At 58.1% G+C, this 13,649-nt stretch overlaps 1 protein-coding gene across 1 annotated transcript in view; it reads left to right on the forward strand.

Moving 5' to 3' along the window:
• Positions 1-11,440, forward strand: part of LOC144727510 (uncharacterized) — a 15,791-nt gene extending 4,351 nt beyond the window's left edge. The window contains exons 2-9 of the mRNA XM_078606386.1: positions 1,800-1,876; positions 2,868-3,323; positions 3,816-4,032; positions 5,384-5,427; positions 5,529-5,615; positions 7,134-7,553; positions 7,612-7,687; positions 7,992-11,440. Of these exons, the coding sequence (XP_078462512.1) occupies positions 1,800-1,876; positions 2,868-3,323; positions 3,816-4,032; positions 5,384-5,427; positions 5,529-5,615; positions 7,134-7,553; positions 7,612-7,687; positions 7,992-9,688 (3,074 nt within the window). The 3' untranslated portion in view covers positions 9,689-11,440. The remainder of the gene's footprint in view (positions 1-1,799; positions 1,877-2,867; positions 3,324-3,815; positions 4,033-5,383; positions 5,428-5,528; positions 5,616-7,133; positions 7,554-7,611; positions 7,688-7,991) is intronic.
• Positions 11,441-13,649: the final 2,209 nt, after the last annotated feature.

Consider the following 13,649-nt stretch of genomic DNA (forward strand, 5'->3'; position numbering starts at 1 on the left):
TTTATGTGTTCTCCGCTTGTTCCACATGGGTTTCCTCTGTGTTCTCCAATTTCCTCCCAAAGCTAAAAGAACACACGCACACGCGCAGTGTAACTGCGATTGGCCAAACCGCATCCCAATGCTGAGACATTACCTGCAAATGACGTCGCTCCCCTACTTGGCAGGACCCTCCTGGGTTCAACGCGGCAAGATTGGAAGCGCTTTTACCATTGCTGGGGGGGGGGGGGGGGGGGTTGACCATACTTCACCACGATGGTCATTGCGAATAAGTGAAGGGAGGTAGGCGAGAGGTCGCGATACCATTTCAGACATCACCCGTCCACTGATGTTGCCCGTGGCCGGGAATCGAACTCAGGTTGGTGTGGAGCTTCCTCTCCACCCCCCACCTACAGCGGTCCGTGCTGTCGATTCCCTGCTCCCTGGTTCAAGCCCAGACATACAAGCCTCCTCTCCCACCCCTCTCTCTCTCTCCATCTCTCCCCCCTCTCTCTCACTGTAACACAACCACGCGCACCGCTCTCTCTCTCTCTGTCTGCACCGCGACTGAGACGGGGTCACGATTTCGATTTGTCGCCGTCTGTTATACATCCACACACCGTGTTGTTGTATTCGTTCGCCAGCCTATCTGCCAACTAACGTATTCGTTTGTTCAGTTAGTTTGGTATTTATTTATTTAACCCCCCCCCCCCCCATCAGCCCCCTGCTCATTAATAATGGAGATGGGCCGCCTCGAATGGCCTTGGCCCTGACCTTGCGCCGCTGTGTGGAGAATTGACCCAAACTCCTGACAGCTCCAACTTTTAAAACTAATGATTTCACTCTTCCGAGACTTCCAATGCCATCCAACATTCCTCCTCCTACGCAGCAGGGTGCGGGGGTGGTCCGGGTGTGTGTGGAGGGGGGAGGGAAGCGGGGGGGGACTAAAAGGGGGGTCTGGGGGGGGGCTAAGACAGCAGTGGCGTAGATTATTATATTTTCAAGGAGTGTGCAGGCGGTGCAACTGTGCCGGACCCCTGAGAGGCGGCGGCGGGGGGGGGAGGAATTGGACACTGGAGGAAGTGGGGGGGGGGCATATTTAATTCCGTGCGCCTGGGCCCATGCCAAGCTGGCTACCGCCACCGAGTTCATCACAAACGTCCTCTCGGGGCTCAGTGTTCATGGACTGATCCTCAAAGAGAGACAGCCCTCAGGGCGCATACGATGGTCGATTAAATAGTCACCGATTAACGACGCATCGATTTGTCGATTATTTCGGGGAAGACGGTTGGCGGCTGTGAGTTTGGTGTTCGCCACTGGGGAGACAAAGGCGGTCGAGCGTGGTGCTGGCCACCCACTGCCTCGTGTGCCGTGTCGGCCTTTATAGGTGCTCGCTAACAGCACTTGCCCCTACAGTCTGTTAAGGCTATACGGGGGATCTTTGTGTCTGTATGTGTCTGTGGGTATGAGGAGCGCCAGTGTTGCGGCGAGCCACGTTCGATTCCTGCTCACGACCAATGTCAGCGGAACACATTTAAAGCAGTCCTTGGCCTCCCCTAGGTCGGCTCAGCCTTTGAAATGGGTACTTGGTAGCAGTGTGCAAACATCAGCAACTGGGGAGACAAAGGGGGCCGGGCGTGGTGCCGGCCACCCACCCACCCCCTTGTGATATCGTGTCGGCCCTCATAGGTGCTCGCTAACAGCACTTGCCCCAACAGCCTGTCCGAGGCTGTACGGGGCAATGTTTGTGTCTGCCTGCAGCGCGGTGTTGGCCGCACTTCTTGATGTAAACTGTTGAACCGCGAGCTCCGGGGTGTCGTCAGCAGCGCCGCTGTGGTCGGGGCCCGAGACGCGGAGCGAGGAACCCCCCGGAGGTCTCGACGGCCGTTCCCGCTCCGCCGTCTCCGCGTCCTCCGACCTCCGAGCCACATTGGGAACCCGAATTAAACGGAGGGGGGGGGGGTATTCGTGGGAGTTGACGTTGCCCCCCCCCCCCAACCAGGGCTCCGCCCGTCCCCCACCCGCTCACTCCCCTTCGCCTCTGCAGTCGAGGCTTTAGATTAACCCGACATTCCACAGCCGTGACCCCGTTACCGCGAGACCCCTGACCATCTGACCCCTATCCGCGACCCCCATAACCCCACCTGGGGGACCCAGGTTTGGGTGGAGGGAGGGGGCCCTCATTTGAGGGGGGGGGTGCTGGAGGCTTAAACTTCATCCGTCTGCGACTCTCGTCATCCATCATCATCACTGTCGTCATCCATCATCATCATCAGCAGCAGCAATGATGGTGATGATCATGACGGCCAGAATGACCGGGGCAGGGATTTGCTCTCTAGGCTTGAGGCAGAGCAGGGAGAAAGTGGGAGGGAGTGCGTGGGAGAGAGATATGGAAGGAGAGAGAGAGAGAGGGTGGTAGGGAGAGAAGGGAGTGTGGAAAGAGCGTGGCAGGGGGAGAGTTCGCGTTGTTTGGTCGAGGTTTATTTTTGCTCGACCGCGCCGCACGCGCAGACAAAGACAAAGACCCCCATGTAGCCTACACAGGCTATTGGGGCAAGTGCTGTTTGCAATTGCCCCCCACGGTGCACCAGGGGCGAGGTGGCCGGTTAACGCGCCCAGCACTGATGTGTCTCCACATGGCCGATGTTGATGTTACGATCAACAGCTTGGAGGTGGTTGATGAGCCAGATGATTGCCCCTGGAGTAGCGGAGTGGTGAATCGCTGTGATGATGCCTCCTCCTTCGTATTTGTGAATCGGGCACTGCTGCTGCTGCAACACGATTATTATGACCATGATAATAATGATGACGATGTCTAAATTACGCACGCAATTATTGAATTAGCTAATCGAGCAACCAATCACCGCACATGTTTGGCTGTCTCCCTGCAGGTAAGGCCGAGCCGAGCGCCCACGTCTGCGTCTCGTGCGGCCGCGTGTTTCCGTGCCGCGTGGCCTCTCATGCAGCATGCGCAGCGCGCGCACGGCATCGGCATCTACCTGGAACGTGGAGTGGCCACCGGCGGCGGCGGCGTGGCTGGAGGAGGTGCGGCTGGTGGGGGTGGTGGCGGAATCGTCGCCGCCGCCACCGCCGCCCACCAGCGACACCAACCGCGGGCGCTGCCCAGCGCCGGGGCAGCCCCGAGGCCGACGACGCCGGGGGCAGCCCTCGGTTGGGAGCGGCGGGAGTCGGCGGGGGCAGCGCCTCATCGTCCTCCGCCTCGTCTGCGGCACCGCCGGCCGTCGCCTCGGCCGCGGCGGCGAGGCTTGGAATCTCCACGGCGGAGTCGGTGGCTCCGATGCAGCTCACGGCTTCGGCTTCGTCGGCCGCGGGGCTGCCCTTTGAGGGCAGCCCGCTGAACTTGTTGCGGTTGGCAGGGGTCGGCGTTGGGCTGGGTGACGTGCGCTTGGGGACACCGCCGCTATTCAGCACTCCTGGTCACCATCACCACCACCCCCACCACGCCCACCACCACAACCCGCCACGCCACGCACCACCAGACGCCGCCGCAGCAGCAGCAGCAGCAGCTGCCCTCGGGGCGCGGCGGTGAAGATCACTTGCTGCCCCCCGTGTCTCGGAGGGGCCGCGGGGCCAGGGGGCGGCAGCGGGGGCATCGGCCGGAGGGCAGCGCGGGGTGGCGCAGATCACCATGGAGCCCGGCATGGACTTTTCCTCGCCGGCTCCGAGAACTGGCCAACAACACCAGCCAACACAACAATAGCAACAACAATAACAACAACAGCAGCGGCGGAATCAACAACAACAACAACTTGAGCGGTTGCAGCAACAACAGCGGCTCCACTCCGCCAATCTCCCCGGGGAGACCGCGTCTCCTGCAGTCTCCGCCGGGGACCCTGAGCTTCCTCGGGACCCCCGGACTGGGATCTTTAGGAGGGGGTCCCCTCTCCCCGCTGCAGACCCCTAGCGGCAACGGGGCTCGGCCCCCCGTGACGGGGTCGCTGACCCCCGCCCGACCTCGCCTCGTCGCTCGCCCTGCCCACGGCGGCCGGGAGCGCGGCGCGCAAGTCGTGCGAGTTCTGCGGGAAGAGCTTCAAGGTGACCTATAATAAAGCGACGTTTCGGGCACTGGCCCTTTTTCAGAGCACATAGGTCAAAAAGGAAAAGTGGATAAAACTGCGGCCTCTGTATCGATGTGCTCTGATAAAGGGCCATTGCCTGAAACGTCACCTGTTGTTTTTCATTTCCTGGCCACACAGTGTTATTGATAAATGTGTTGAATTTTTAAAAACAAATTATATCATTATTATCACTGGCACGTATAAAGGATATCTTTGTGAACGTGGAAATCTTGTCGGGTGGTGGAGGGGTTAACGAGGGGAAGTTTGGCCCCAAGGGATACCCACGTGCCCTGGCCAACAAACAACACGCATTACGTGACATCGCACTTGTTGATTTTAGATCTTGAGCATCGTTCACGCGAATCATGGAGACGCGCGGGAAGGCGGCCAGAAGCGGCGCGCCAGCAGTTGCCCAAGCTCTGTGGTCCTACACTGAGATGTTTGGCCAACTCCGCTGAAATAGCAATGTTACAATCACGACGAAACGTAACGTCAACGGCAAACAAAACCTCCAGCAACCTCAACGATAGACAAAGTAAACAACAACAATAATAACAAGACAAACAACAAAACAATGACAACAGTTAACAGAATTGTATAAACTTGCACGATTGTTTCAGCTGCCACGACGGGAGATTGAACCGGGGACTTCTGCATTGAGAGTTCACCCTACGCAACCCCAACACGCGTGAGACTCTTCCTTTAATGACGACGATTAAATCCAGTGGGAGTTAAATCATTAGTCTCAGTCCAGAGTCTTATTCAAATGAGGTTTATGCAAATATCGTCCGTGCAAATGCGCGTTATTATTATGAAGCCGTTATGCGCTGACGTGCAGGATAGCGCCTCGAGTCCACCCAGCAGGATACGTGGGTAAACCCAGAGTCTATGGGTGGAAGGTTGCATGTGGTGGGGTTTAGTGTGAGTACTCCCGGTGGCGTGAGCGAACACTTGCAGGGCTGCGCCCTCACCTTTTAACAGGTCCAGGAGTTTCCCTGATCGTTCGAGGCAATGGGCGGCTCTCATTTGCCTCGAGCAAGTGTTCGAAATTCCACATTCCTATGGAAGGCATGAGTGGTTCTGTTAGACGAGAACCCGTTGGCATTTCCCACAAAAGTGTTTTGCAATTTATCGACCTTACAAAAATGATGGGCAATATCTAATTAGGGCAGGTAATTCATTAGTCGAATGACGTGTTGTGACAAAACGCAATGTATTCAGGCTGGTTTGGGTCTCTCCTAGATAGACTCAGACTAGAAAACAAGCAAACCCCGACCGCACTTGAGCACGTGTACTCCGGTGTGTGGCGGTTTGTGGGTCACCGTCAGTTTATGGCTTTGGTGGAGGAGAGACAAAAGGCGGCGGCGTGGGCGTGCGGTGGTGCTGGCCCAGCCATCGCCTCGGTGGTGTAGCTGCGCCGACGGCTATGGCGCGTGGGCAATAGGCGCTCGCTAACCGGCGCGCAATGTGTAGTTTCAGAGTAACCTCGTGGTTCATCGGCGCAGCCACACCGGGGAGCGGCCCTACCGCTGCCGCGTGTGCCAGCACGCCTGCTCCCAGGTGCGGCGCCAGGGCAGCCTCGGGCCTAGCTCGTGAACCGCCAACCCAAGCCCTGTCGAGCCTAAACCCCAAGCCCAGCCCTAACAAGCCTAAACCCTAGGCCCTAAACCCCAAGCTCTTATCTATAGAGCCTAAACCCTAGGTTCGAAACCCCAAGCCCCGTGGAACCTAAACCCTTGGGCCTAAACCCCAACCCCAGACCTATAGAGCCTAAAGCCTAGGCCCTAAACTCCAATATCAAACGTAAAGAGCCTAAATCCTAGGTTCTAAACCATTAACCTAGTCCTGTGGGTCATAAATTGCCATGCTAATCCTCTAGGCTCTAAATCCTAAGACTGTTTCTGTACCGACTTCAAGCTTTCGTGACTGCAGGAATTCATATTCTTTGGGTTTTTCGGTAAAGCCACGTAGATAGAAAAAATATCACGACATTTCGATCGTAACACAAGTAATAATCACCTGTTGCGATCGAAACGTCGTGATATTTTTAAATCCTTTATATTAAGTTCACTTGCTTGCTTGCGCGCTTACGACCGTACAAATCTTTCGGTCGTTTTTTTACCCACTTCCCGTGATCCAATCGAGCTGACATTTTGCACGCAGACTCGTTGTGCGTGATAATTAATTTTCGTGAAAATTTTTTTCCAAAATTTTACACTTTTTAGGAAAAAAATTATATGTAATTACCAATTGCTTAATGGTGGCAGGCAATCATCTGACCCATAGGTGGCAGCCATCTCAAGCCAGAGGACGAGAGGACTCTAGCCGCCACGCATATAAAGGATTTATAGTGAAAAACTTTGTTTTTACGGGTTCATTTTTTTCTATCTACGTGGTTTTACCGAAAAACCCAAATAATATGTTTCTGTACCCCCTAAACCCTACATTGAGTCTTGTGGGGCCCACACCATAAACACATTCCTAGGCATAGCCTAACCTTACCCATGACCTTATAAGGTATCTATACCAGAGCCCTGGCCATAGAGAAGACTAGCCGTGGGGTCTGGCCCTCACTCTGGCCCATGGTGAGGAGTGTGGAGACTGGAAAAGGCCTCTCCTAGTGAAGTGAGGCGATTATTTTATCTCTGAGCCGCTGCTATCGTGGATGCTGATCTCACGTGACTGTGACTGTCGTGCTAATCGATGATATATATATTGCCTCCCTCTTGCCCTCTGCGCTCCCGCTTTCTCGTGACCTCATACCCCGACTTCGCCCGTCGTCTGCTCTGATCTCATTACCTGTCATCTCTTCCACTCTCGCGTCTCACCACATCTCATTGCGTCTCATCTCCTGCCACCCAATTTTCTCTGCTCTGCCATCTCTCGTCCTCTCTTCCTATTTCACCTCCTGCTCATTCATCTCTTGTGATATTATCTCCCGGCATCATCTTCTACTCCTCTCTCCTACCACCTGCAATATCCTCACCTCTTCTCTCCCGTCATGTCATTTCTTCCCCAAAACCCCCCTTACACCACCCCCCCCAACACATTCCTCCCCCCCCCCATGCCTCCCCACAGGCCAGCAAGCTCAAACGCCACATGCGCACGCACCACCACCACCAGCACCACCACCACCCGAACCTCCTCCTCCTCCACCACCACCACAACCAGCACCGGCGGCGACACGACAGCAAGCAACAACAACAACAACCGGCATCATCGTCATCTTCCCCGTCCATCACCCCGGACCCTCTGGCCCGGGTCAAGGTTGAGGAAGGCCACGCCGCCGAGGGGAGCTCCCCGGAACCGGACCCTGGCGGCGGCGAGCGGAGACGGGGGGGGGGGCCCCGCGCCGCCGGGCAGCGCGAGCTCCGTGCTGCGCTCCGTGGTCGCCCAGTACTGCAACGACTTCTCGGCACGGGCGGCCGCGGCCGTGGTGGCCTCGCCGGGCCCGACGGGCGCGGCGACGACGACGGCGTCGACGGCGGCGGTGGCCGTGGCCGGGAACGGGGGCGGCGAGGCGGTGGGGGGGGAGGAAGAGGAAGACGAGGTGGAGGAGGAGGAAGAGGTGGAGGAGGAAGAAGGGGAGGGAGACGCGGATTTGGAGGAGTCGGATGAAGATGACGTGGAGGGTGAGGATGGAACGCTTAGTGGAGGTTGTGAGCACTTTCGTGTTAAGAATTACATCGTTGGGGTGTAGTCGCATTGTTAAGGTGTGGTCACATCATGAGTATAAATTGTTACTCGATGATGATGCTATTTCCTCTACCATTGCTTCTGTTTTTATTGCAGATGCTCCTATTTCTACTCATCATAATGATGGTACTGCTTCTACAGCTGCTGCTGCTGATAACGACGACGATGATGATGATGACGATGATCATGCCATCACTGTCCCGCTCCCCTCTCCCATGCGTGTGCGGTGCCTCCACCCAGACGGGGTCGAAGCCGAGGCCGAGGACGAAGACGAGGAGGAGGAGGGCGACGAGGAGGAGGAGGTGGGCGACGACGAGGCTGCGGAGCGCGGCCGCGCCACCCGGGACGCGCTCTCCCACGCCATGTCTGCCAGCGCGGCCATCATGAGCCTGAGCAACAGCCGGCCGTTCAGCGAGGCGCTGCTGCGCCGGACGCTCTCCACCTCCTGCTCCTCTGACTCCAAGCTCGCGCTGCTGCCCGGAGGCCCGGCCGCGGGGCAGCAGCAACTACTGCTGCCCGCGCTCAGGAATGCCGACAGCCGCGTCGCCCAGTCGGAAACGCTCGCCAAGGGCGGCGGCGGCACGGGCGGCGTGGGAGGTAACGGCGGCGGTGGTGGCACGGCGGCGGTGGGCAGGCTGCCCTTCGACGCCAAGGGCACCGCCGCATTCTCCCTGGACGCCCTCGTGTGCGGCGCTCCCGACCGCCTGGGCCTCGACGCGCTGCTGCTGCGAGGCCACCTGCACGACGCCTTCAGCCCCCGCAGGAAGGGGGCGGCCGCCGCCGCCGCCGCAGGCACCGCCGTCGGCTTCGAGGGGGGCGACGCGGCGGGGGGGTGCGGCGAGGACGCCGTGAACGGCCGCGGGGGCAGCCCCTCGGCCCTGCAGGGGGGCCGCGCGTCCGGGGGCAGCCCCATCATGCCGGGCAAACGCATCAAGCTGGAACGGGAGGCGGACGTCGGGGGCAGCCCCCTCGCTCCGCCGGCCTCGTCGCTGGCCCCGCTGTCCGCGCTGCCCACGGAGAACGTGTACTCGCAGTGGCTGGCCAGCTACGCGTCCTCCCGCCAGCAGCTCAAGAAGGAGGGGTTCGCGTCCCTGGGGCTCGGCTCCCTGCCGGGCTCCGTGCCGGGCTCCGCCGTGACGTCGGGGATCGTCGGCGACTCGCAGTCGCGCCGCTCTCCTTTCGCCTGCTCCTCGGCCTCGTCCGACAATGGCAGCCTCCAGCTGTCGACGGCCTCGCCCCCTCTGCAGCCGCACGTCCACCACCACCACCGGCAGCACCACCAGCAGCAGCAGCAGCGCGAGTCTGGCGAAGACACGAGCTCCGAGCCCAGCGCGGGCAGTCCCGCCAGCTCGAGCAACGGGCGCTCCGGGAGCGCCGGCGGCGGCAGCGGCGCCGGCAGCAACCGCTGCGAGTTCTGCGGGAAGTCGTTCAAGAACGGCAGCAACCTCACGGTCCACCGGCGGTCGCACACGGGCGAGCGGCCCTACAAGTGCGAGCTGTGCAGCTACGCATGTGCGCAGAGCAGCAAGCTGACGCGCCACATGAAGACGCACCTCAAGGGCAGCGGCGGAACGGTGGCGGCGGCGGCGGCGGCAGGAGGAGGAGGAGTGGCTGGAGGTGGTGGAGGAGGAGAAGCGTTCCGCTGCGACGTGTGCCAGATGGCCTTCAACGTCCACGCCACGCTCATCAAGCACGTGAAGAAGTGGCACCGGGCGGCCAAGCAGGACGGCGTCGTGGCCGGCGCCGCGTCGCCCGCCGCCTCCACCGCCGTTGCCGTCGTCGTGTCGGCCGCCACTGTCAACAATAACAGCGGTAGTGGCGGCAGCAGCAGCAACAGTAGCGGCAACAGCGGTAGCAGCAGCAGCAGCAACAATGTTGGAAACAGCAACAGCGCGAGCAGTGGGGCGGCCGAAATTAAGTTGGAGCCAGCCGAGTAAGTGGGGCAGGGAGGGAGGGGGGGCTCGGGTCGCATTGGGGTTGCCCAACTTTATGCCATCTTGAGCCCCGCCCACCCCACCTCCACCATGGTCAGTGTGCTTCTTGCGCGTGCAACAAATGATCAGAATGCCGATTGGGTCGTCATCAAACTACACGCGCCTGATGATTGGTGAACACGTCTCCACTTGGCGGAGGGAGCGCTGATTGCAACGGAGACCGATATTTGTGTGTGTGTGCGTGTGCTCCCCGCGTGGGGAGCGGTGTCAAAGTGGTTGGCGCACTGCGCTACGATCACGGCAACTCGATTTCCGCTCCCGACTGGTGCGATGTGCGTAAAACATCAGCACTGGAGAAACAAAGGCGGCCGGGCGTGATGTTGGCTACCCACCCCCCCTTAGTGTGGTGTGCCGACCTCCGTTGGTGCTCGCTCACAGCACTTGCCCCAACAGTCCGTTAAACGCTACACGGGGGATCTTTATCTTTGTTCCCCGCGTGACGCTGACGGCCCTGATTTTAAATTGAGGTTTAAGAAGAGCGCTCCGCGTTTTGATTGACGCGTTTAGCACTCGCGAGGCGCGTGCGGCGTGTGCCGACTTAATGTGCAGTTGAAAGGAGAACTCTGGCAAACATGGAAAGCCGGATCGTGGTGGATGGTCGCGCGAAATGGAGCCTCGGAAATCACGAGGCCGGGTCGGGTTCGTGCGAACGACACTGACACGCACAAAGACAAAGATCCTCCGTGTAGCCTTAACAGACTGTTGGGGCAAGTGCTGTTAGCGAGCACCTCTGAACGCTGGTACGGCACACGACGGGATGAGTGGCCAACGCCGCGCCCGGCCACCTTTCTCTCCCTCGTGGCGATGTTAACGCACTGCACCAGGTACTCATTTGAGGCTGAGTCGACCTAGGGGAGGCCCAGGACCGGTTCAGATATTTGTTGCCGATGCTGGCCGTGAGCGAGATTTGAACTGGGGTCGCCGGATTCGTAGCGCGGCGCGTTGACTGCAACGCCGCCGCTCCCCACACTGACCCGCACACACACAGACACTCACTGACACACAAACACACACACACACCTCGTCACTCCATGAGTCTAACTGAGGAGTCGGAGTCCGCGCGGTGCGCGCGCACTACGAGTGGAGCCCGAACGGGCGGGGGACGAGCGATCGAAGGCTGCGCTGCCTTCGATCGCTCGCTCAGTGGTCCACGAAGTCAGCCATCACGCCGATCCCGATTCAAGCAATAAGGAGCGTCACGTGGTCTGAAGATGATGATCATGATGATGGTGATCATGGTGATCATGATCGTGATGATGATAATGATCGTGATGATAATGATCGTGATGATGATCATGATGATAATGATCGTGATGATGATCACGGTGATGATCAGGATGATGATGATGATCGTGATGATGATCATGATGGTGACGGCGGCTCCCATTTCACTCGTGCACTCTTTTGAAGAAGCCGTGGGTCCTTGCTAAGCGAGCCGTTGCAACAATGAATCACACACTCACGCTATCTATATGCCGTATATATTAAAAATGACCCGCCTTTAAAAGAATAATCAAGCAAAAAAAATAATAATCTTATAACAGACGTAATTAGAGTCGTGTGTCGTGGGCTAAGTCGAAGTTTTGTATTATTGGTTTTATTATCGAACTTGTCGGCACTTAACCCCCCCCCCCCCACCCCGAACTGGCCACGTGACCAGGCGGGATGCGCAAATTGCACCCCCCCTCCCCCTAAGAGCCCCCCCCCCCACCAACTTCCATCCCCCCCCCCCACTTTCTCTCTCTGGTGCAATAGCGGATGTATTTATTTTGCGAGAACCAGGGTTTTTTTTACTCGTTACTGAGCGGAGATGAATATGAGTTTGTGCCTGTGTACCCCCTCCCCCGTCCAGTTAATGAATTCCCTCCTAGCCTCCTCCCCAATTCCTTGCCCCCCCCCTCCTCCCGCGGCGCTCACCCCCTGCCCCCCCGTCCCGGCTGTAAGCGCTGAGAGTCGCTTAGATCCCCGGGCAGGCATTAGGATGCCCCGCACGCACCGCGCATTGGAGAATCATTAATCAGTCTGCCTCCCTCTTCCTCCTCCTCACCACCTCTAACCACTTACCCTCCTCACCCTCACCACTACCAGCCTTATCCTGACCACACCGTCTTGATCCAACTGCAACGCTCCCACGTCCTGCACCCCCTCGTCACCACTCAACCCCTCTCGTCACCCTCACCGCTGCTTAACTTACCACCGTCAACCACCGTGCTCCCGCCTCCCATCCCGATCTCTCCCCATGATCTCTCCCTCCTCCTCTCCCCATGATCCCTGCCTCCTCAACCTACTCGCCACTCACCTGCCTGCTCACCACCACCGCAGGAAGCATTCCCCCCCCCCCCAACCACTCCAACACCGCCGCCGAGATCTCGATGCAGACCGCGCGGGGTTAAGGGCACGCGGAGCTGCTGGCGATGCTGATGATGATGCTAGACGATGATGATGATAGCCGATGATGATGATAATGATGATGCGCCTCAGTGCCTTGATCATGTGACTCATCAAGAACTCAAATCGATGGGCGGGGGGGGGGGCTCCCACGTGATTAGCCCAAGCAAGTGTCGTGAAGAGGGGGGGGGGTGTTGATATAAATGAGGGATTTGGGGGGGAGGGGGCAGCGGGGGGGAGGTCGATCATCGTTTAATTAACCAATCCGTAAGCGTGACGACACGTGACTTAATAAGTGCATTAATTAAGAGTCGGTCACGTGGTGTATGTTTGTGTCAGGCGAAGCCCAATTATGTCCAGCCCCCCTCCCCTGCCTCTCCCCCAGCCCCCCCCCCAATTAACCCCCGACTCCATCCCAACTCCCCGTGTGCTAAAGCCACGTGGACCCCCCCCCCCACCTCACCTGGCTGTCGTATGGACACTAAGCATGGCGCGCGCGGTCTCGCCACGAACCCCGACACTCAGTTTTTGGTTCTCGACACAAAAAGAAACCCCGAGGCGTAGAGCGTCACGCCGCCTCGGGCGAGCAGGAAGGGGAGGGGGTCGCATAGAGGCGACATCGATTTCTCAACATCATGAAATGTCTCTATTCGGAGATGGAAGAACGCCGCCTCTTCCTTCCTCACCCCTCCTCCTCCTCCTCTTGCGCTAACCCAGGGGTCGGCAACGTGCGGTTCCCGAGTCGCATGCGACTGCTCCGACACGTTCTGTATGTGCGTATTCACATGCATTGCGGCTCTTGAAATATTGAGTTTTGTAACGGATTCGAAAAAAATGTCTCTTCTTGTGATTTTAGTTGCTGACCCCTGCCCTAATCCCACTACCACTGCCACCAAGACTCACTCATACCCCGACACTCCCCCACCCCGCGCCGTACAGGTAGATAAGTACCGCAGGTACAGGTACGCGCGCGGGTCCCACGTGCACAGATGTGTACGCACAGACACACGTCTACACACACACAGGTGTATACACACAAGTGTACACACACACACACCTGTGTACACATAGGTGTACATGCGTGCAAGTGTATACACGTACAGGTGTACACACGCGTACAAGTGCACCCATAAGTGTACACACACGTGTTCACATACGTGCACACACACACACAGATGTGCAGGTGCTCGCGTGGCGAGTGGACTTTACGATGCAGAGGGAGGGAGATGATACATAAAACGGAAAGCACTTCTATAGCCAAGAGGACACTTTAAACGGTTTTTAAACTGAACACGTGAACACGTGAGTAGAGGAAGAGGAGAAGAATAAAAATCCGCGGAAGTTCCGAACTCTGACCCCGGAGTCGCGAGCGGCTGCCGCAGATTTCTTAGCGCGTGACCCTGAGTCGAAAAAAAAAACCTGCGGTGAACTTTAACCTCTGGACTTTTTTATTATAAATTTTTTTTATATTTCACGTCGCTTGCTTTGATTGATTCGTTTAGAACGTCTCGCTTGT

Source organism: Lampetra planeri, chromosome 25 (genome assembly GCF_965212315.1).
Source record: "Lampetra planeri chromosome 25, kcLamPlan1.2.h2, whole genome shotgun sequence".
Classification (NCBI taxonomy): domain Eukaryota; kingdom Metazoa; phylum Chordata; class Hyperoartia; order Petromyzontiformes; family Petromyzontidae; genus Lampetra; species Lampetra planeri.